Here is a 24,477-nt window from a genome sequence, read left to right on the forward strand (position 1 = left end):
TTTACAGAGCTAAGAGATCAATATTTTTAAATACCGTGCAAACTTCATTTACTCTCATAGTCACATAAATATAACAGAGGGTAGTATTTTCTTATTTATATGATTGTATTTATATTAACACATAGTAACCGCAAGAAAAGATCTCAGTCCCTAGGGTATAGTACACATGGGTAGGAGAAGGCAGTGTTTGTGAGTTTTTCAGTCCAGGTTTGATGATGTGGTAGGTTGACAAAACAGGTAAATTGGTTTGGGAAGTAAGTTGAGAATATGAAATACAGAAAAATTGAGCTCATCAGAGAAACATTGTGGCCCATGATTTATATACAAATTTAAATAAGATCTTTCTTAGCTTTTTAAATGTGACAGTTCTAAAATTGCTGTTTCTCTAAAGGCATTATACATTTTCTTATACCACATATACATATGATTTCTAAATTTTGTACTGCAAATGTAAAAGGTGAAAATTGATTTAAATACTCGTATTATCAACATCATTTGATTTTGACACAATATCATTTCAATAGCGAAATCTTTGTCAAAAATTACATTCAGAGGTTGTTTATGAAGTCAAGTACTTAATTCCAGGCAACGTTAATTCGGCCCCTTCATGCACTATGATAGTCTTTAATTAAATGATCATATACTATTTTTTCCATAGCACCCCTACCTCATCAGTCTGCAGAATGGGTGATACTCACTGAAGGGGTTACAATCCCATGCTATGGTGATTCTCAAACAGAGATAAGCATACTCCTGAAGGTATGCAGAGAGGCCTTCCAGGAGGCTTAATGAATTCATCTAGATATTTGCATAGTTTTGCAACAGTCTACATAAAAAGCACTAGCGAAGTCCATACAAACTTATATTTCACTCAGTAACTTGTTGGTATTGTTCTATTCTATACTCTAAAATATGAGTGCAATATTTATATTCCAGTTGATTGGTTTTATTTTATATGGTAAAAATGAGAAAGTAAGTAAGTGTCTTCACTTAGTGTGCGATGACACTTTTGTATTTTTACTTCTGATTGTGTAAACAAGTACTCTTTTTTTAAGTGAGGTGTAACTTGATCGTTTATGAGACAAATCAGACTCCTGAAAGCGATACAGTGGCTGGAAAGGTAGAGAGCCACTGCTCTAGTGAGCATTAAGTGACCATCAGTTTTTCAGGGGCTTATGACATTGCCAAATTTGGGGGCCTTTTCACAAGGGTGGCATCTTGCCAAATACCATATTCTTAATATTAGTATGACACATCCTTGATATTAGTATGACACCATACCAAATACCAAGACAAGGATGTGGTAGAGCTTTTCAGTGAAATAGTTGTAGGAATTAATATAAGCAAAAGAATATCATCCCTAATTTTGCTTGGACATGACTGAACTATGAGATCTGAAGCTTTCAAAAAATATTCAACCTGAGGCACATACTCAATATAGAAAAATTCAGCGCACACACATTTTTTTGTGCAAAGTGATAATCAACTAAGAACAGGATCTTTCTAATATGAATTGTTTAGCAATCTTTACTGTAAGTTGCCTGTATTAGACAAGTGTCCTTTAAAACAGGACTTGAGAGAGCAAGTAACTCATGGTAAGCTTCTTATTTGCCATGACAGTTGTGGATAATCTGTACACCTGCTCATATCACCAATAAAACTGCAAGTATAGGAGATTTCCCAGAAGGGCTTGTCTACATGGAGAAGTTAGTGAGCATCAAGATAAGGCTCTCTTATTGTGTACTAATAGTGTCCTTACATGCTATAGCTTAATACTCTTTAAAGTATACTAAGCAAAACTGTCAGAGGCACTTTATAGTGTATAGATTGTCAGTATAGATACTTAAGACTACCAATTATGTAATGCATTCACAACCTGGTTCTCTGTGCACTATTTCTTTGTACAGATAAGCCTTTAATGTTGTCAGAAACACAGACATGAGCTCTTCTGTGCGATGCTTCAGGAGATAAATAGGACAGAGAATTTCATTACAAGATCACTAGTTCATTTCTGGACTATAGACTAATGATAAATAGAAGCAACTGATATCTGGATAGTACCCATATGTAAAATAATTATTTCCCATTCCAGTTCTTATTTGCAAAAGGGTTTTTCTCCACATAAGAAAAATTACCCTCTAAAATTTAACTCTAATTGTCACGCTTGTTGATGGCAGTCTTAGAAAGGTGAAAGAGTAACTTCAGAGATCACCAATAGACATTTGTATAACAGCATTGAGGCACATTATCAGGACAGCCATGGTAAAGCTTTCCTTTCTGTATTTTTTAGTTTGTGAATAAAAAAAAGAAAACAGTGTAGAAAATGCTGCAAAAATGTGAAAGATGGTGAAAGTTTTGTGAATAGAGCAGTTCCCCAATGAATTATAATGGAATCTTCTGTGTTCATGTAAAACAGACAGGTCCTTGTTTGTAAGATCTCAACCCCAATATGCCCACACTGTAAACTGCACTTGAATAAGTAAATTCCCTTCCTAAATTAAGAGTTTAGTTGATTATTGCATGATTTAAACTAGTTCAGGGTAGCGTAGATATTTCAAATCAGGTTTCTAGTCTAGATATTTCAAATCCTGTTCCTAGCTCATTAATCCATTCATTCTGAATTGCATAGTTCTGAGAGGGGAAAAAAAGAAAGGAAAGCAACATTTATTCAAGCTTCTGCATATACACAAGCATCTGTATATACATAATGTATGCAAAATTTCCTATATTATACATGCATTGTTTTGTGCAGGGCCTAAAGTGCTATTTTTAATAATCTAGCTCTGCAAATAATGTTTAAATGTTATTGTTTTTTAAAGAACCATGAATAACTATTAAAGGTATTTTACTTCGTAGGTAAACGGAGTTGTGTGCTTTCACACATAACTGTTTTAAGACTTTGTGCCCAGTTTCACTCCCATTAAAGTCAATGGTAAAACTGAGATAAGTCATGGTGGCTTGTTTCATCTTTCAGACACAGAAATGTATTCACTGGGTAAACAGGTTTTTTATGCTATTTTTATTGGAAAGCTCTTTCTTTTAGCATGAATAAAATACAAAAACAAAAGTGGCAGAACAAATATATTTACAAGTTAATATGCTGTAAAATTTGAAAAAATATTTCTAGTACAAAAGTTACAATGATTTTAAATGCATAATAAAATGCATATTCTCTCTTTTACATAAAGCAGTTGGAATTTTGATAATTTAAATATAATCAAATCTAGGGTTTTCCCCCAAACTATATGAATTTTAGAGATGGTGTTACTCTTTTAGAGACTCAGGTTTATTTCAACTACCATTATAGTTGATAACAAATTAGGTCAAACAGGTCCATAAGGAAGGAAGGAGAAAGGGGGGAAATGAGTTAGATGTTTTTTGTTGCTTAGAGAAAATCCTCTCGTTGATTCCAGCATTAGAAACTGAGAAATGCAACTAATCAGTTTCTTCTGCTCACAGGCAGCTATGACTTTGATTACAAAGAAAATAACACAAGGTATAGTTTGAGAACGAGAAGGAATTTGCATAGCATATGCTAGGCACAGAGATGGAAATGGAAGAAGTAACCTCAGAGATGTATAGAAACTGAGTATTATAACTACCATGTCAGGATACGTAATAGGAGACAAGATTTTAGTAATTACCCTCCTTGATGCAGGAAGATTTTTAAAGGTCAAGAGGTGTGGGGAGAATGTCTCCAGATTGTGAACATTGGCAATAGAGGGTAGAGTTGTCAGTAGTATTAAAGAATGAAGGAAGTGAAGAGTGTTTAGGAAGAGCGCTGACATTTGGAAGTGCACAGAGATAATGGTTCTGTTCAATATTTTCATCAATGATTTAGATAAAGGCATAAACAGTGCTATTATTAAGTTTGCAGATGATACCAAGCTGGGAGGTGTTGCAAGTGCTTCAGAGGATAGGGTCAACATTCAAAATGATCTGGATAAACTAGTGAAATGGTCCAAAGTAAACAGAATGAAGTTTAGTAGGGACATATGCAAAGTACTCCATTTAGGAAGAAACCATCAGTTTCACACATACAGAATGGGAAGTGATTGTCTAGAAGGAGTACTACAGAAAGGAATCTACGGGTCATAGTGGACCCCAAGTTAAAGATGACTCAACATGTGACACTTTCAAAAAAAGCAAACCTGATTCTGAGATGCATTAACAGGAGTGTTGTGAGCAAGACACAAGAGGTATTTCTTGCGCTGTACTCTGCACTGATTAGGCCTCGATTGGAGTATTGGGTCCAGTTCTGGGCACCTCATTTTAAGAAATATGTGGAGAAATTGGAAAAGGTCCAGAGAAAAGCAACAAAAAATGATTAAGCATGAGCTATGAGGGAAAATTGAAAGACGGGTTTGTTAAGTTTAAAAAAGAGAAGACGGAGAGAGGATATGATAGCAGTTTTCAAGTATCTAAAAGGGTATTACAAGGAGGAGGGAGAAAAATTGTTCTCCTTGACCTCTGATGATAGGTCAGGAAGCAATGGACTTAAATTACAGTAAGGGAGGTTTAAGTTGCACATTAGGGGAAAACTTCCTAACTGTCACGGTGGTTAAACACTGGAATAAATTGTGTAGGGAGGTTGTGGAATCTCCGTCACTGGAGATATTTTAAGAGGAGATTAGATAGACATCTATCAGAGCTGATCTAGACAGTGCTTGGTCCTGCCATGTGAAGGCAGGGGACTGGCACAGAATTTCCCAAGGACTATGATTACAGTTTAAACTACATCAGATTGGCAAACGTCCTTTTTTAAATGAATTTAGTACATACTACTATGTATGTTGGTATAATTAAAATGTTTTGATTATATTGTAGCATCACCACTTTGTCCTTCACTTTCTCTGATTGTTCACAGAAAAACAGTAGTAAATCAATCGAAACTCTATTAATTACGGCTTACAAAAGATTCGAGGGATGATGTATGTAATATTTCACAAAATCAGCACAGGGAGGAAAGCCGGGTCAAATAGTATGAATAAATCCAGACATGTTCAGATAGGACCCAAATAAGAGAAGAGTCAGTAATTGGACAAGAAACTTTGGCAAGCTGAGCATGGCCGTAACATGTAACACTTTTCCACATGCCTCGATATGCTACTACTGAGTTAGAGCAGAAAAAAGGAAAAGCTAAAGGTCAGATAATGGTATTGAAGAATTTGGACACAAGACAAGTAACGTGATGCTGGCTGGATCCACTACAAAAATACTGCCTGGAGCCAGAACACCAAACCTAACAAAAGCAAGAAAAAAGACAGTCTGTGGCTATAAAATGTCGTATTGTAATTGTTATGTAACAACAAGGTGGATGGAAGATAGTGTGTGAGTACCCTTGTACCTTGAGTTTAAATTAAGGCTTAGGGTCTTATTTTACTTTTATCAAGTGTGTGTGTGTGTGTGTGTGTGTGTGTGTGTGTGTGTGTGTGTGTGTGTGTGTGTGTGTGTGTGTGTGTGTGTGTGTGTGTGTGTGTGTGTGTGTGTGTGTGAGAGAGAGAGAGAGAGACACACAGAGACAGACAGACGTGACTTAGACCTAGAAATTGGCATGCTGCCAGGAAATCTGCAGCGCTGCAAGACCTGGGGTTTTTCAGGAAATAATAATCTAATTATGGAAAGTCGCTAGACAGAAGATCTTTGATAAAGGTTTAGGGAGAGAAATCTAAGACCACCACAGAACAAGAAGCAAATATGGGTTTTTAAAAAGTAAATCATAGAGGAATTATGGGACTGTGAAAATAGGATCAGGAAACTGGATGCTTTTGGCTGCAGGGAACATATAGACTATATATTGCAAAGAGTAGGAAAAAATATCTTTTTACACAAGAAATATTCATTCGGTCAAATACATTTAAGCAAAATATATATTTGTTTAAACTCAGAAGGAAATGTGAAAGGCTTCTGAGAAACTAAGGATGTATATATTGTGTATATATGTTTTAAGGGATGTTTAAAAGCAGTCTCACCAACTTTTTTAAAAATTGGACTTGTACCCCCTTTTTTTGCTTCTTTCTGACTTTTTAAAAATAATAGTTACTTTTGGGGAAGATTTTCTAACATAGCTGTGAAAAGAAATAAGGAAAATGTACCAAATTCTCTCTTGCCACTGTTTCCTGTTGCTTTAGCCATTTATCAGATGGTAGAAGTGAAAATTGATGATGGAAATTGATGGATGGGTGTGACAAGAAAAAAGTCCAAACTATGTAATCCAATTATGATTTTGGAGGATCACTTTTCACATTTAAATAATATTTTGGAACACTTGTGTGCATGTAGGGATACATAGACATGTTGGACAAAGCCGGTCCTCGCTTTTTTTGGCCAGGTGTTCTATTAATTTTGGTATATAAAGTACATAGGAAATTAAGAAAGTATTGTTACCTCCAACCTTAAGATGTACGTCAAATGCCATTTTAATCATAGAGCATGTATTGGCTAGAGGTAGTTTTAGCTTTCAGCATTATTAGATAGTTGCTTGTCTTTTGGTTCCCTAATAACCCCAACTTGTGTGTTTAATTGCAGTTCATAAGTTGTTTTAACGGCCTCTGTTAATTGCTTTTTAGCAGTTTTTTTTTATGGTGATGTAAAACAGATCATGAACAGCATCTCATCTGTTGCCCAGCTAAATGTTTTCTCAACAGGAAAAATAATCAGCATTATGGAGGCAGTAGTAGTGACTCCATAGTGAAGTTTAAATTGAATTTTGCAGTGGAAGCAGGAATTCAAACTTAGTTACATACAAAACATAAAAATATCTTTCCCAAAATTACAGCAGTTAGAAAATATTTTTGTTGAGAATTTATAGGAATACTTATTTTAGGATCAATGCTTCTTCATAATTGAATGTTTTCTCCTTCAGTAGTCACTGTAACTATAGTGGCATCATACAAGAAACCCATTCATCCAAGCATATTAGTGTTTGTAGGCCCACACTGATAAAACTGATATTTAATGTCACATTATAGTATATGTTATTACTTTTTGCACCTCAATACAAGTAATGGCCGCTTCCACTGTGGATTGTAGCAATTTGTTCATACTTGCCAGCCCTTCTTCCTCAGAAAATATGCCAGTTGCAGTTTTTCAAGAGTGGAAATAAATTTAAAAGGTCCTGAATACAAAGAAGGTGCAAGTTTAAATAACATCTTTAAATTTTCAGATGTGTGGTTTTTTGGGGTCTTTTCCTTATTATATATAGAAAAAGCACCAAGAATAACTTAAGACCAGATCTAGACTACAGATTTATATTCGTATAGCTACTTAACTTAGGGATGTGAGAAAATTCACTACCCAGAGAGACACTTACACCAGTCTAACTCCCTGTGGTGACAGTGCTATGTCAATGCCAGAACGTCTCCTGTTGACATAGCTACCAGCTCAGAGGGAGGTGAATTAACTATGCTAATAGGTAACTATGCCTGTGTTTTCCCCTCTGTGGTCTCCTGAGGGCACTCACTTAAGGGTTTCTAATTCCCAGCCATCACCATTCTTGGGCAGAGACCTTCATCTTTCTCATTTGTGACTGAGAGTTTTAAGGTTGGACAACTCCTTGGCTTTATACTGTGGAGTCTCTAGCAAATCAGATTGCCCAAACAGGCAAGTTCCTGCATTTTATTTTCTCTCCGAAGGCTCTATGACCAGAATGTTACCTGCAGTTATAAACTAGTACACAGCTTCTTCTAAGCAAACAGATTTATTCTTAAGATAAAAGCATTACAGACAAAATGTAAAAGAACCGTCACATATTTTAAGGTCTTGCCAATGGTCACTTTCCATCTTATGGGGATCTAGAGAGTCAAGACTTTCTAATCATTAAGGATTTTCTCTGTTCCCTCCCAGTAACCTTGGTCAGAAAGCATGGATAAGAAGGAAGGACCTGAGACAGTTTAAACTTAGGCTTTATTTTATTTTGTCTTTTGGTCTCTGGAGAATCTAATTTGAATTAGTCCAGGGGTCGGCAAGCTACCGCATGCATGTAAGAAGTGATACACGAGCCGACTTTCAGCGGCATGCGAGGTGGGAGCTTAGCTCCACCCCTCCTGCCCCACGCAGCCACTGGAGAGCCTGTCTTAAGAGACTGCCTTAGTCTCCCTTTTTTTGAAAAATTTCATCTTCTTTTTTGTTAGACTATGTTCACCAAACAATCATTTTTGTTGGTTCTTTCAAATAGCTTTTTAAGACAGATGTCTGTATAATGCAAGTTAGATTTTTTTTTTAAAGGTATGTTCTCTGATTGCAGTGGGAAAGGCATGTTTTTGAGGTATTGTCACACATCAGCCTGTGACATGCTCAGTTATGACAAATTATGTAGCCACATGACAGTCTAAATATATGAAATAAGTGAAATTGCATGAGGATAAGATGTGATAAGGCTCAAAATTAAACTGCTCTTTGATATAGAATGGACAACATTAATTTGACTGATATCTCTATCTGGATATAAGTTCAAAAACATGTTTTTTTTAAGCTTTCAAAGAATGTTAAAAAGAGAGAATGTAGGAATATAACTAATAGAATATTCAAAGAAATTCAATATTCTAAATAGAAAAATGAATATTATGTTAAAAAAAAGTGCAAAACTTTATAGGCAAAATATGAGCTACTTCCTTCTCTAAAGATACAGTCCACCAGGATTCTGACGCCTGAATTTCAGTTTCTTAGGACTAATTTCAGTTCTGAAGTTTTTTTCACCCCTATGGTTAGCAATGATCACATGGAATGAAAACCAGACTTGCCCACAATCCTCAAAGCTAAATTCCACCCTTGGAATCTGCTCATTAATTCCTATTGAGCACCATCAGTGAACTCTATTTGGGTGCTGTCTCTTTTTTTGCCTGTCTTCCAGCCAGTCTACTTATTAATAAATAACAGCTCATTTCAGCACTTTAAGTACTTTCAGTGGCTATCCTGTCTCTTGAGACTTATTTCTCAAAGCCCTGCTGCTTGTTTTGACACCTACTTCCTTTATGTCAAAGTTTGCTTTGCATTTTAGTACCTATTTTTAACACTTTCATGCTTGCAGACTTAAAACACTTGTCTTTGTTGTCCATGTTTCAGTATTATTGCTTCATATTTCATATCTTAAAGCCATGTCCTTGTAGCTGAATAATGTAATGGACCGGTATATCCACTGCTCTATTTTTGTAGAAAAGAGGGAACAAGGACTCATCAGGTTTGTCTTTGCTTGTTTTCATTAATTCTTGGACTATATTCCTATAATGCATATTTAAATTCTAAAACATTTTCTTTTAAAGTCCCCCCATTGAATTATCTGCTGCATCAAGCTTGGTTGCTGAGCTTCAAGAAAAACTTGAGGAAGAGAAAATGAAATTTTTGGAGCAACTCGAAGAGCAAGAGAAAAGAAAGAATGAAGAGATGCAAAATTTTAGAATGTCTCTAACTGCAGAACAGCAGGTAAAGGAGTCATCACATTTGATATGTTCTTTATGGGATTTTAAAGATTTTTTTTTTTTATTTCTTCCACTTTTTATTTTGATTTTTCTGGTGGTACTTAATGTCACATTGTCATTTTACAATGTATTATATTAAATTACACATATGAGGAATGTACTGGACTTTTATAAGTGAAAGGAGTGCACTTTAGGGGAAGTGTTACTTTGTCATAGTTTTTTCTGTAAGCTTCTGTTTCCATAAATATTCTTCAGCCAAGAGGGTGAAATCTGAGCTCTTAGGTGAACTTCATTGACCATGACTTCTTATTGATGGCAAAGTATCTCTAAGCAATGCTAAACTCACTCTTTCCAACACCAAGCAGTTCTATGTTGTAGAGACTGTGTTTTAGAATCAAACTGAACCTCCAACTTGTATTTCAGTGTAGATTCACTGTAAATGAATCTTATTCTGTGAGTAGTAAATTAAAATTCAAAAGCAACAAAAAAAATTGTTCTCATAAAAATATTCACAACTCATACTATCTGCAAAAGTATTTTAAAACAATTGATTTTGTAGCATGCTTAGAAAGTAAACAAATGTAAGCTCTGGTAGAATCAGGGTGAAAATAAGGGTAACATACAATTCTTTGTGGAAACTGCCCTACCTTCCAGATTTGTCTCATTAATGGATTGACAAGGGAGCTCTACTTTAGCACCTCCTCTTTTTTTAGCTGTATCAGTATTGCACAAGGACTGAGCCGTGTCACTGTTTCCAGTCATTTGAGCTATCCAACTTTTTTGGACTATAGCCATCAATTGCTATGGGCAGAGAGCAAGAGAGAGAGAGAGACTGGAGATGTGGATAGAATCTTCATTGGCAAATGAAATTTTTTCTGAAAATATGGGTTTTCAAATACATTGAAACCAGAGCAGGACTTATACAGAAAATAATCTGAGTAACAAATGATATAAAAGTGTTTGACGTCCACACATTCAGTTTTAATATTGTAGGCTATAAATGGAGTGCAGAATGCAGCTGCCCATCTATGCATTCTTTGTACAGGATTTTAAGCTTTCATGGCATAGAACAGATGATAATTAATAATGTTTTATACCATGTGTTTGCTTTTCTATGATTTCTGTCACCTTAATTGTCAATATATAGAATGCCATTTTCCCCTATCAGAAGAAGAGCATTTGAGGAAAGATCTCCCTTTTGTCATTTTATTAAAATCTTCACTCCCTAGTTGTGTCACGACAGTTTGTTTTTCATGTGCTGCAAATCTCAACAAAATATGGCCTCATTGCACTGATTTAAAAAGTATTGTAACAATAAAATCCTGAAAGCATATGGGACTACTATACCAATCGTTAGATATTTAAGCAGTTATCTCTGTTCATTATCTTACAAAATTAATTATTTTAGTTTTTAGGGAACTGTATAAAGTTTGTTTTATTGTACCTATAGTAGCACTCCAAATATGCTATGTACAGTACAGACACAGAGAAAAGACATTCCTGGGCCCAAAGAGCTTACATAAGGCATTGAACTAGATAACTGAGGGAAAGGGACACAGCTTGCTAAAGATGTCAAGGTGATGACTGGCACACGTCTGTCTAGTTTTACGTCTTAATTTGTTTCATTATGTAATTACTACCTCTAGCTGCCCCTCTACTAGGTTATTAGTGGGTTTGATCAACATATTGTAGCAAAATTAGGTCTTCACAAAGGTTTTGAATTGGAAGGTGTAGACAGGAAACTTGATGCAATGCAGAAAGGGAAAGCCAGTGAAGTGATTCATGGAGAAGGAAGACACAGGCAAATAATTGCATCAGACTGACGAACAGCTGTTTTTGTTTGTATTAATTTTTGCTAATTAGTCTATACAGGCAGTCCCCGAGTTACGCGGATCCGACTTATGTTACGAACGGGGTTTGCTCCGCGTCTCCCTGGTCTGCTGGAAACCAGCAGACCAGGGTGACGGGGAGCAAGGCCTCTGAGGACACCAGCAGCGGGACAGCCATGGCGCGTCTGGGCTGTCCGCTGCCCCCGTGCTCCCTGGCTTTGCTCCCCTTCTCTCTGGTCTGCTGGTCTCAAGCAGACCAGGGAGACGCAGAGCAAAGCCGCGGAGGACCCGGGCGGTGGGACCGCGGTGCGTCTCGGTCCACCGCCCACGTCTCCCTGGTCTGCTGGGGGAGGGGCGGGAGTGGCGCAGCTAGTACATCCCCCACCGCCGCCAGCAGACCAGGCTTTTCTCCGGACGCCTGTGGTAGAGCAGCTGGGGCGCTGCTAGTTGGTCCCGCAGCGCTGCTCTGGGCGCTACTGGACCAACCCGCCAGCACCCCAGCTGCTCTGCCCCAGGCGTCCTGATTCAGCCGCTGCTGGTCAGTTTCAGCAGCGGCTGAATCAGGACGCCCAGGGCAGAGCAGCTGGAGTGCTGCTGGGTTGGTCCAGTAGCGCTGAGGAGTTGCTCTGCCCCGGGCTTCCTGGAATCAGCTGCTGATCAGTTTCAGCAGCAGCTGATTTGGGGACGTCTGGGGTTCTTTAGTTGAATCTGTATGGAACTGGCGTCCAGATTCAGCCTGTTGAAACTGATCAGAGGCTGATTCCAGGAAGCCCGGGGCAGAGCAACTCCTCAGCACTACTGGACCAACCTAGTATTGTATACGTAATTCTTTATCAAAAACGTGCTTTTAAAAATGTATTTCCTTGCCTTTCAGTTTAGTTTGGGGAAGTGCAAATGGCAATACTATAGGTTCTTCCTTTTTACTCTTAGATTTTTTGCTTTCATTTACACTGTACTACTTCTACTTGATGCTATTTCTGACTTTTCAGACCAATTTTAATACCGTGCTGATAAGAGAAAAAATGAAAAAAGAAAATATAATAAACGATCTTAGTGACAAATTAAAAACAATCACCCAACAGCAAGAAAGAGATAAGGGTAAGCAAATATTCTATCTGTCTGGACAGATTTTGCATTAATCTACATTCAGTTTAAATTCAAATAATTGTTATACTATCCTCAGCTGTTGTTTATAAGACTCTTTATGTATATCTGTTATCAACAGATTTGATTGAAACGCTTTCTGAAGATCGTGCTCGATTACTCGAAGAGAAGAAGAAACTTGAAGAGGAACTGAACAAAATGAGAACCAGTAATTTTATTCCATCAGCATATTTATCTGCACCTTTAGAATCTTGTGGAGCCTGTGCACCTGATCTCTCAGCTGAAACAGAGAGAGTGGCTTCAGAGATTTCTGATGAAGGAAGGCTCGATCCAGCAATGGAAACTAGCATGATGGCTGTGCAGTGAGTATATGAGGCATTACAGTAAAGTATGTAGAAAATATTTTGATCATTACACCAGTGTAGAGTGTACTAATTCCATCATATAAAGGTTAAGCTGTTGTGGAAAAGCAGTTGACTTGGGATATGTCTAGACTACCCGGCATAGGAAAATGAAGTGGCGATTTAAATAATCGCCGCTTCATTTAAATGTACATGGCTGCCGCGCTGAACTGATCAGCTGTTTTGTCGGCTCAGCGCGCTAGTCTGGACGTTCCGCGGTCGACATCAAAGGCATTTGTCGACCTCCCAGGTATGCCTCCTGGGATGATCGGCTCAGCGCAGCAGCCATGTAAATTTAAATGAAGCGGCGATTATTTAAATTGCCGCTTCATTTTCCTATGCCGGGTAGTCTAATCTACATGTCTCTGTCGCCAGAGGCATGTAGTCTAGACGTATCCTTGGAGTTGTCTTTTCTTGCTGTAACAGATATAAGTTTCTCCATGTTCTTTACAGAGCACCTTTCCTATGGGTATGTCTACACTTGCCCCCTCTTTTGATAAAGGGATGCTGCAATGAAGACATTCAAAATTGCAAATGAAGCCAAGATTTAAATATCCCGCACTTCATTTGCATAATCGCGTTATGGTGCTATTTCGAAATAGCGCTACTTCGAAATAAAACACGCAGTGTACATGCATTATTTCGAGAGAAAACCCTTCTCTCAAAATAACTGTTAAACCTCATTTTATGAGGAATAAGGGTTATTTTGAGAGAAGGGTTTTCTCTCGAAATAATGCATGTACACTGCGTGTTTTATTTCGAAGTAGCGCTATTTCGAAATAGCGCCGTAATGCAATTATGCAAATGAAGTGCGGGATATTTATATATCAGCTTCATTTAAAATTTCGAATGTCTTCATTTGCATCCCTCTATCGAAAGAGGGTGCAAGTGTAGACGTAGCCTTAGAGTGTGTCTAGATTACATGGTTTTGTCGACAAAAGTGGCCTTTTGTCAACAAAACTATACCTGCGTCTAAACTACTGCCGAGTTCTGTCGACATAACATCAACAGAACTCTGCAGTTTTGTCGACGGCGGTAAACCTCATTCTATGAGGAATAATGCCTTTTGTCGACAGAGTTCTGTTGACAGAAGGTGTTATTGCATCTACACTGTCCTTTGCGTCTACACTGTCGTGTCGACAAAGCGGTTTGCTTTGTCAACAGAACTGGATGTAGTCTAGACGCTCTTTGTTGACAGAAGCTTTGTCAACAGTATGGGTATGTCTAGACTACAGGCTTTTGTCAACAGACTACATCCAGTTCTGTCGACAAAGCAAGCCGCTTTTTCGACAGAGAGTCAAGACCAGAGGTTCCCAACCTGGGGTACGAGTACCCGCAGGGGGGAAGAGAAGCTTATCAAGGGCGCATGGGGAATATTTGGTAAATAACTAGATTATCCTAATTGAAATATTCAGAAAGTAGTAGTGTTAGTGAAAAAAGTTGTGGATTCTAGAGTCCAGAATTTATTTCCTTTCATAGTGAATAGGGGGTACGGGAAAGTTTACTAAAAGCCAAGGGGTTACGGGGACCGAAAAAGTTTGCGAACGCCTGGTCTAGATGCTAACTTGTGAAAAAGCACAGTGTGGATATAGTAGCGCCTTTTGTCGACAGAGTTCTGTCGACAAAAGGCATTATTCCTCGTAGAATGAGGTTTACCTCCGTCAACAAAACTGCCGCGTTCTGTCAACTTATTGTCGACAGAACTCGGCGGTAGTTTAGACGCAGGTATAGTTTTGTTGACAAAAGTCCACTTTTGTCGACAAAACCCTGTAGTCTAGACACACCCTGTCTGTCGACAAAACCTCTGTTGACGAAAGACTGTAGTCTAGACGTAGCCTAAGAGTGCATCTATGTTGGACCTCTAATCTCTAGCTCAGATAGACAGACCCATTCTAAGTCTGATTGAACTAGCACACTAAAAATAACAGTGTAGCAGCTAGAAATATCCACTACTTATATCTGAAATTATAGGTACATATTTAGGGATGCTTGTACCTCCTGCCCACGCGAAATGCAGTTGTGCTTGGTGGAAGGCAGTGCAAGTATGTCATAGATGAAAATTATACCTCCAACTCCAGTGTAGATATAGTCTTAAGTCACTTATAGTTCTGGGTTATCAGGGAACATGTACCCCTTATGGAGCAAATGTCTGAACTAGACACCTGTCACCTATTAGGCTGTAACATCTTGAGTCTTACATTCTAACTTAGCCTCTTAGGTCCCTGAACTGTTCTGAGGAAGGTAACAATCATGGTCCATACCAGTAACTCTGGCAGTGAAGGAAAAATTTCTTTTTGATACAAAATAATGCCTTCCTGATGAAAAAAATAAACAAACAAACCAAACCAAACAACGTAGGGCAGTGCTCATAATAAACCAAAAAACCCATGGTCCTACCTTAATCTCGGGAGTAGAAAATACTAAACTATATGCAGGAAGGAGCTCCAGCCAGAGGAAAAGGACTCATATACCCTTCTCCAGGTGCAGCAGGGCCAATGGCTTTCTTGAGCCCTACCAATTCAGGTGTTTTTCCCCCCATCTCTTAGCCCTGAGTGAGGGGCAAGACCACTAAAGTAGCCATTACCTCCTTTTTCCTGCCAGTCTAGACAAAAAAAAAAAAGTTGCAGTAGATACATTCTAGTCAGCTTTAGCAAACTGGCTGAGTATACGATGTTGACTCCATGTTTACAAGTGCTAAATAATATTATAAGAAACCACAAATATGTACATGCTACTTTTCCATGTGAAGAATTGCTATAGTTGTTATAGGGATGTTAGTGAATCACCATGGTAAGTGAGATGGTCATACATGTTTGGTGTATTGGGGAGAGATGATTAAGCCAGACAGTAGCCCCCCACTATAGAAAGGGTAAGAACATAAGAACGGCCATACTGGGTCAGACCAAAGGTCCATCCAGCCCAGTACCCTGTCTGCTGAAAGTGGCCAATGCCAGGTGTCCCAGAGAAAGTGAACTGAACAGGTACTGATCACGTGATCTCTCTCCTGCCATCCATCTCCACCCTCTGACAAACAGAAGCTAGGGACATCATTCCTTACCCATACTGGCTAATAGCCATTTTTGGACTTAACCTCCATGAATTTATCTAGTTCTCTTTTAAACCCTGTTATAGTCCTAGCCTTCACAACCTCCTTGGGGCCAGGAGTTCCACAGATTGACTATGCACTGTGTGAAGAAAAACTTCCTTTTATTTGTTTTAAACCTACTGCTCATTAGTTTCATTTGATGGCCCTTAGTTCTTGTATTATGGGAACAAATAAATAACTTTTCCTTATTCACTTTCTCCACAACATTCATGATTTTATAGACCTCTATCATATCCCCCCCTTAGTTTCCTCGTTTCCAATCTGAAAAGTCCCAGTCTCTTTAATCTCTCCTCATATGGGACCTGTTCCAAACCCCTAATCATTTTAGTTGCCTTTATCTGAACCTTTTCTAATGCCAGTATATCTTTTTTGAGATGAGGAGACCACATCTGTATGCAGTATTCAAGATGTGGGCGTACCGTGGATTTATATAAGGGCAATAAGATATTCTCCATCTTATTCTCTGTCCCTTTTTTAATGATTCCTAACATCCTGTTTGCTTATTTGACTGCCGCTACACACTGCGTGGTCGTCTTCAGAGAACTATCCACGATGACTTCAAGATCTCTTTCCTGATTAGTTGTAGCTAAATTAGCCCTCATCATATTATATGTATAGTTGGGGTTATTTTTTTCCAGTGTACATTACTTTACATTTATCCACATTAAATTTTATTTGCCATTTTGTTGCCCAATCACTTAGTTTTGTGAGATCTTTTTGAAATTCTTCACTGTCTGCTTTGGTTTTAACTACCTTGAGCAGTTTGATATCATCTGCTAACTTTGCCACCTCACTGTTTACCCCTTTCTCCAGATCATTTATGAATAAGTTGAATAGGATCGATCCTAGGACTGACCTCTTACCCCTTGATAACTTAATTTACGTAAGGGATTCTGTCCCATAGGCATAAGGGGTCACATTGGGAGCCCCACAGAAATGTGGGGTCTTGATATTTCTGCCCTCTGTGTGTGGGGGGGGGGACGGTATCTAAGGGTGCCAAAGCTTCAGTCCAGCAGTGCTTCCGCTGGGTTTTGCGGTGGGGTTCAGGGCTCTGAGCTTTGGTCCTTAGGCATCCAAGCTCAGACTGGCCTTGCTTGATGGAACCCCGACATGGCTTGCATACCCCAAATTGACCACAAACTCCTGGTTGATCATTGCTATTCATAAGCATGTTATGGATTTGTCATATGGCAAATTATTATACATATGCTTTATGGCTCTTTACATGTAGACTATACAACTATTGTGCTTATGGTACGCAAATAGTTCTTTTCTTCTGTCTGTCCACTTACATTTCTCTTGAAAATACTGAATCCATTTGGTAAAATGGTATTAGTAGAAAGTAAATAATTTTTTTTATCATAACACCTACTAAGCAGCTGCTTTTTAAGCACAATACTTCTATGATATTTAAAACACCAGTCAATGTTTAATTAACTTCAAAGCCTGGCAAAAAAATTTCAAAAGTATAAAGATCTCAGTACAAAAGTCACTTACCATTTGCAACTTTACACTTATATTCTCATTACACCATTATATCGTTATGTGTGATTGGATTTCTTAACTAAACCTTTATTTCTGGATCATATCATCTTGCCTAATCCACGGCTCACGGTCTGCCAAAGTGCTCTGAGTCTCAGTTCCTTATGGCTTCTAACCCTTCAAATTAATCTTTGGAGTGTCATTTGGGTTTTTTTAAGGTGGTAGAAACAGTTCCTGGAGGTCTTCATGTCCCATATGTTAAGCTGTAGAAAGAGAATCCCCATTGCCCAAGCAAATTTCCCAGGACAATGAAGGACACAAGGTTCTCTTTTTGTTTTGCAAATAATTCAGTCAAGAATCCTAGGTCAACAGGCTGAAAAAGAAAATAGAACATCCAAGATAACATAGATCATCTTTACCTGACTCCCATCTAGCCATGAACAGTCATAAAAGAAAATTAGGAAACGTTTTGTTCTTCTTGACCGGTTTGAGACTACATTACAATGGAACAGTCACAACTAATGGAGTTAAAAAAGGAGGAAACAGTGAAAATATCAACTGCTTTAAATAATTCCTTTCAAAATGTAAATGAGACAGGGTCCTTCACTAAAGGATGCTATTGAAGAGAAGCGGAATATCCCTCCTAAGAATGGGAAACTGTTAGCAAAAGGATGATAACATTTTTACAAAGCTAGATAACCCAACATTGGTATGATGGTAGCTACTTTTGCAAGAGAGACGGTGATCCTAATCAAGTGGGGTTGGCTTCCAAAAGACTGGAGCACAAATTTAGTAGGTGTCCATAAGACATCCAGTCCTGAGTGAGGCTCTTTGTAATTGGTTTTATAATTATAATTGGTTTTATTTCTTGCTAATTGGCCATATTCTTGTTAACAGTGTTAAGAGGAGAATATTTCACTAATTTTGTAGTCGATAATATTTTTATCTAGCAGCTCCTGTCTGCGGCGGGTCCACTTAAGACACCCTGCAGACGGGCTGCGGCCGGAGGCCAGCCCAGGCCATCGCAGAAGGAGGCTGCTTTGCGGCAGTAGCCCCTGTCTGCAGGGAGTCCCAGCTCTCCGTTGGGACCCTTACAGTCAGGGACTGCTGCCAGAGCAACCTCTGCCAATGGTGAGCCTGAGCCTGCCAATGCCCCTGTGATGCTACTTCTGCTAAAGGCAATATCACGGAGAGCACTGGCTCCTGCTTCTCTCTGCCCTGCTATCTCTGATATAAAGCCAGCAAGGGAAGGGGGCAGGGAAACAGTAGTCAACTCGACTAAATGGACTACTCCCATCCCTAATTCTTGCATCATAAGGACAGCAGCATATGTTATTTGCCATTAAATATGGGCATTTTTGCTTTCAAATATGCTTGAGTATTTCAAATAATAACCTCAAATAATTATTTATTTTAAATAGCATAAATATAACAGGAGCTACATCCTTAAACCCTTAATTTCCAATAGATAAACATTTTGGAAAGAAGAGAACTGCATTTTTTCTTTTTTTTCTTAGTGAAAATATCCATATGTTATCTGAAGAAAAGCAGAGGATAATGTTGTTAGAAAGAGTGAGTAGAAGATTCTTTTTTATTATATTCATTCAGTATGTAAAATGTTTTAAAGATGACAAGTACGTATGCGAAGTTATGATGGAGAAAGTGCTTTGTAAATTCTGGTGCACAGTATTTGTAAAGGAAAATGCCTTATCCAAAGAATAATGGAATTGATTTTCATTTACATTAAGACCAGTTCACACCATTCTCATAGTTTATAATATCTGAAAGTGGGACTGTGTATAATTTACTCCCACTTTAAGAACCACTTACACTTTATGATATGTACACTTTGTATGAATGAGAATCAGGGCGAGTATTTCCATTTTAAGTAGTTGAAACACATTCTTAGATTGTTTTATGTTTTGTTTGATGTTTTTATAGCAGAAAACTAACCAAGGAGAGGTTACAGAGGAAAATATCTGGGTTTCCTAGAGAGTAGTGGATGCTTACAGTAATATTAAAGTAAATAATCAAGTGATCAGAGTTTAAATAAATTCCATGCAAGTGACTGCAGGCCAATTTTTCTTTGCACATATTAATCCAAGTTGTGTTTGCTCTTTTCAAAACAAGGCAATTAAAACACTGAGTATAAGAAATTCTTGAAACTAATTTCTGAAGAAATAGAGCAAAAGGATTCCATCCATCTCCCAAGCACTGTGTGAATTAATTTCATATTAATTAAAAGTTTAATATACTATAAGCCTGATGTGACAGTTCTTTAAAAAAAAAAACTGGCTTTAGAACAGTAAGTGTTTCTTATAATGAAGTCCAACTATTTTGTGTGGGGGTTTTTAAATGCAGTGTTGTAGCCTAGAATTTCAGTTCATTAATCAGGAAATTAGATTATGATTTTTCCTCTGTAAATCGTTCTTTTCTGTTGTGTTTTTGAGTATTGCTTTGGACAGAGTCTCTGCTTGATTGGAAGTGGTTGGGAACATCATCAAAAATATCTGCTGTTATTAACTGATTCTACTTTTTTTTTTAAGTATAAATCTGAAAGGCTTAACAACTCACTTCGTTTCCTTTTTTTTTAAACTTCCAGTCCCTTTCTAGCTGCCTTCCTTTTATCTTCAGAGTTATGCTTAGTTTTTACTTCACTTAAAATTCTATTTTGCACTGCATACCAGCTCCTAGTTCAGTAGAATCAGATTATTTCTGTGTTCTAGTAGGAGCAGGGCAATGCCATTTCCCCCAGCAGCTCAGCAATAGGCACAGCAGCACAATGGTGATTTTTTTTTCTAACTTTAAATACCTGTACCTTTTTGCTTATAAGATTATTAAATATTTTCTTAACATTCTGAAACCTGCAACAAAAAGTAGTGTTGTACATGGAGAGTACAGTGTTCATCAGTTCAGAACTACCTGCTATTTATTACAGGTTTATGCTGTATAAAGAATATAATCTAAAATGAATAACCAATTTAATATTTATTGTCTCTGACAGACACTACAACTTAAAGAAGAGGAAAATAAGCGATTAAATCAAAGATTGGTAAGGATATGATTTGTGTGCACTAATCTGTTCATAAAATAATTGTTCCAAAAATAAACAAGAATTTAAAAAATGGAAACTCCTAATAAGTCTCTGTACATCTTAAAAATTTTGCATGCAGAATAGAACAAAGAAAGGAAAAGAACAAGTGGCAATCAGGAGTAATATAATTTCATATAAGATTTTGTGATTGTTGTTGGGAACAGGACAGTTCTCCATAGAAAACAACTTGGAGGCAAGTGGATGGGTGGGATGAAAGCAAAGGGAAACTTTAATTCGCACAAAGCATATAAACCAGATCAGTGATTTGAAAAGACAAGCAAAAAGCGTTAACTGTAAGGGTCATGTTTTTAATAAGGTAATCATTCAAAATGCATACACTTTTGCACATCAGGCATTTGTGCAATTAATGGCCATTTATTGAAATAAATGTCCATAATTTTGAAAAAAAAATCATATGCTTTATTGATTAACTGTTTAAAAAATAAAAAAATGTTGCTAAAAAGGAGAAGACATAGCAACTTACACACACACTCCATTTGAATTATAAGATGTAAGTCAGACTGCAATTCATATGCTGGTGACCAGATAGCCCTGATAAAAGGTGAAAAAATCAAGATAGTGGATGGAGGGGGCATTATAGACACATATACAATCTGAAATAATGTGATTATCCCTATAAAATGGGAACACCCGGTCATTGTAATGCAATTCAAACTGCTCAGATTTCGTCCTAGGATAGTAGGTAGGGAAAAAGTGCTGAAGTTGGTGTAAGTGCTTCCAGAAGATGGAAGGCTGATCTTAGGTTCTTGACCAGGTTTGAGAATAGTGCCTCAGGAAGCAAGATGGATTGTAAGTATGTGATTTCTCATGGACGAAGATCGTGTCTTTCTGAATTTTCTGGATACTTTCTGGCAACAAAACAAAGTGCAAATTTAAAACAAATCTTCTTAATTTTGAAGATTGTTGAATATATATTAAAATCTGCTTCGTGTCAAGCATTCAGAGTTCAGTGTGTAACTCCTCTTCCCAAGCAGAATGAGGATTTGCCTGTACTTACATTTTTTGTTTCCTGGATACCAGAGAGAGAAAGACAGCTTCCATAGGCGAATGCTCAGATGCCCATCGCAAAGCTGAACCTTAAATTGAAGTTTCTTTAATTATTTTAGTTGGAAGGGGGAGAAAAGATCATGTGGTTTGAAAACTTCATTTCTTTAATTTAAATTTAAATTAAAAATTTTTGAAAAGTCTGGTGAGTTGAGTCAAGTTCATGAGTTTTTTAACAACAAAGTCCCAGTCTGTACTTGATTACATGTGTTTTGTTTCTACTATGACATATATGTAGCCATACAAGAGAAATCTAATTTTTTTTGTTGTTGTTGCAAGGTGTTGCATGACACATCTCATTCTTTTCCTTGCAAGTTCAGTTGATATTAATTATAACACATGACAAGAACTAGAAATAGCATATAAGAAAAACATCTAAATTTGGAAATACAGCTGCACTACAATGTTATTGTAATAAAATATGCAGAATATTGCAAAATTTTAAAAGATTATGCACAGAATTTTTAATTTTTTGCACAGAATTCCCCAAGGAGTAATAGGTGTGCCAGATAGGGTGACGGTAGAATTGTGACTGAATAGTGGAGCCATTGCTCTTTGCTAATGCCATTAGTGGAACTAGCTTTCTTAGCAGGACAAAGAATTGCTGAGTGAGATCACAGCTGGCTGGGCTAGAAAGAAGAACATGCTGCGTTTGTTTGAAAGGATAGTTATGCTGTTGCTCTACAGTAGCACAGTCTCCCTCCCTCCAGTGTATTGATGTGCTTTAAAGACACAATTAACCATCAAGACTCGGAATGTCTTCACAAATTATGTTTGAACTGAAATGCTTTACTGTGGATTTGTGAAGTACTGTGCATCCTTTGGGTTCTGATGTAACCAATTGTTAGTCATTATGGTATACTTCAAATATCTAAATTACTCTCATGATGTAGATATTTTTATCTAATTTTGCACTTTTTAAAATAAAATCTTGATTATATGTCCTAATGCATATTGCCTATTGTATTACCGGAACACTATAATTGACTTATTAGGGTAGCAATGATGGTTCCTCGGGGGCCTCTGTACATTCTCATAGTACATTAATGGAATTACATATGTTTGGAGCTTTCTGCAGAACTGTATAGAAAAGCAGTACAGGTTGAACCTATCTTAACTGGGACTCTGTGGTCTGCCAACATCCCTAGTCCAGCAAGACCACAGATGTCTCAAGACTAGAGAGTCCCGTGGAGGGCTGTTGGCGTGGAGTCCTGAAGCAAGGCTAAAGTGGGGCTGCCCTGTGGCAGCAAAACCAGGAGCCCAGCACTAGGGCTGCCACCCAGTGCCGACACTGTGTGTGTCGCTGGAGCCAAGCAGCGAAACTGCCCCACGAGACCGGGAGGCAGCAGGGCTGCCTGGCAGCACAACCAGGGCCTGGCAGTCTTGCTGCCACCTAGTGGTTCAGCTGCCTAACAGGATTGGGAGGCAGTGTGGCTGCCGTGCGAGGCCGTGAGTCTGACCACAGGGCTGCCTGGTGGGAGAGCCAGAAACTGGAGAGTGGGGATGCCCGGTGGAGCAGAAGAAAGCCTCGCAGCTCCACTGCTGCGTGGTGGAGCTGTCTCGTGAGGCTCGGAGGCGCCCAGTGAGGACAAAGCCCAAGGGGAGCTTGTCACCTCACGGCACAACTGGACCCCAGCATGGGGGCTGCCCCAAAGCGATGGATCCCAGCATGCCGGTGGTGGGGCCAGTGGCAGGGTAAGCTGGCTGAGAAGCTGGCAGTGAGGCCATGGCTAGGGTTAGGGGGGTTGGTGACTGGGATAGGCCCAGAAATGACCTTTCCTGGTCTGGAAAAATCCCTCATCTGGGACCGGTCAGGTCCCTGGGTTGCCAGACCAAGGAGATCTAACCTGTAGCTGCTGGGAGATTCAGAAGCTCTCTAAGCAAATACTAGCCTATATTTAAAGGAAGCAATGGGTTTTTCATAGACTCAAGAATCCAGGGAGAATGGCTCCTTTTCCTGCTTCCTCCTCAGGATTATGGGCTTCTCTTGAGGTGTTTGCCCCTCCTGGCCAAACAGGAAATGAAAGGACAGGACCCTTATTGCATCATGAGGATGCATTGGGAAATCAGAGTTCATATCCTTGAACTCCCAAGATGACAGAAAGGAGCAATGAACTAGCAGTACATTCAGTTCTTGAGAAGTGAGAATACATCTCACTACCATTCCTCTTCAAGAGCATTAAGTTCATGTAGGTACAGGAGTGCTTTGAGTAATGGGGTGAGACCTCATGCTGTCTCCCTCCCCACTCCCCTGAGTTGCTACCACTGTTTCTTGTCTTTAGTACTTTGAGAACTGAACATTCTTAACACTTTAGTAACAGTCTGGTAAAGACTGGATTTAAAAATTATGCCTACTTGTGTAACAATTAAATTACCATTTCCATATGAGTAGTTTGTTTGAATTAATGCCAGGAACATTCTGGTAAATAAAACCTCAAAATAGTCTTCTCATCTGCTAATGTTCATTTTGGCATAAAATAAATAGCAGATGTACGTCTTTTCACAAGTGCAGCGATTCTGAGCCAAGAAAGAGAGAGCTTGCTGTGAAATACACAGTTAATACAATTTTGGTATGACTTAACTAATGTAGAACGTGTGTGTATGTGTTGGGGGCAGGGGCATGTTTTTAAAAAAGTCCCCATTATAAACTTTTGCATAGGTGAATCTCTTCAAGTTATTACTTTTCGTATCATTTCTTTACAAACATTGGAGGTTTTTTAAAATCCATAATTAGATGATAAAATTTGTTTGAGAGCAGATCCTCATTTGTCAGTCACTCTGTTAGGAAAGACCAAAAGCCCCTGTTTAACCAGGGATACTGACTAATGTGATAGGGCCACTGATTAGGCAAATATTAGTCATGCTATAATGTCACACCAAGTGGTAATTCATTCATTCTTGTTAGAACCGTACATAGGGTCAAGTCTTGGTTCCTGACCCATTGGTCCTAAGCTTGCTTCTCCACAAATTGTTCTTAGCA

At 38.3% G+C, this 24,477-nt stretch overlaps 1 protein-coding gene across 6 annotated transcripts in view; it reads left to right on the forward strand.

Annotated features, from left to right (window-relative positions):
- The window catches only part of RB1CC1 (RB1 inducible coiled-coil 1), a 162,448-nt gene that overhangs the window by 117,923 nt on the left and 20,048 nt on the right, over positions 1 to 24,477 (forward strand). For all 6 annotated transcript variants that reach the window (XM_075920708.2, XM_075920707.2, XM_089776257.1 and 3 more), the window contains 5 exons: positions 9,261 to 9,420; positions 12,235 to 12,343; positions 12,471 to 12,711; positions 18,856 to 18,910; positions 20,343 to 20,390. In XM_075920708.2, coding sequence (XP_075776823.1) covers positions 9,261 to 9,420; positions 12,235 to 12,343; positions 12,471 to 12,711; positions 18,856 to 18,910; positions 20,343 to 20,390 — 613 coding nt within the window. The remainder of the gene's footprint in view (positions 1 to 9,260; positions 9,421 to 12,234; positions 12,344 to 12,470; positions 12,712 to 18,855; positions 18,911 to 20,342; positions 20,391 to 24,477) is intronic.

The sequence above is a fragment of the Pelodiscus sinensis genome, chromosome 2 (assembly GCF_052426305.1).
Source record: "Pelodiscus sinensis isolate ZL-2025 chromosome 2, ASM5242630v1, whole genome shotgun sequence".
Lineage (NCBI taxonomy): Eukaryota > Metazoa > Chordata > Testudines > Trionychidae > Pelodiscus > Pelodiscus sinensis.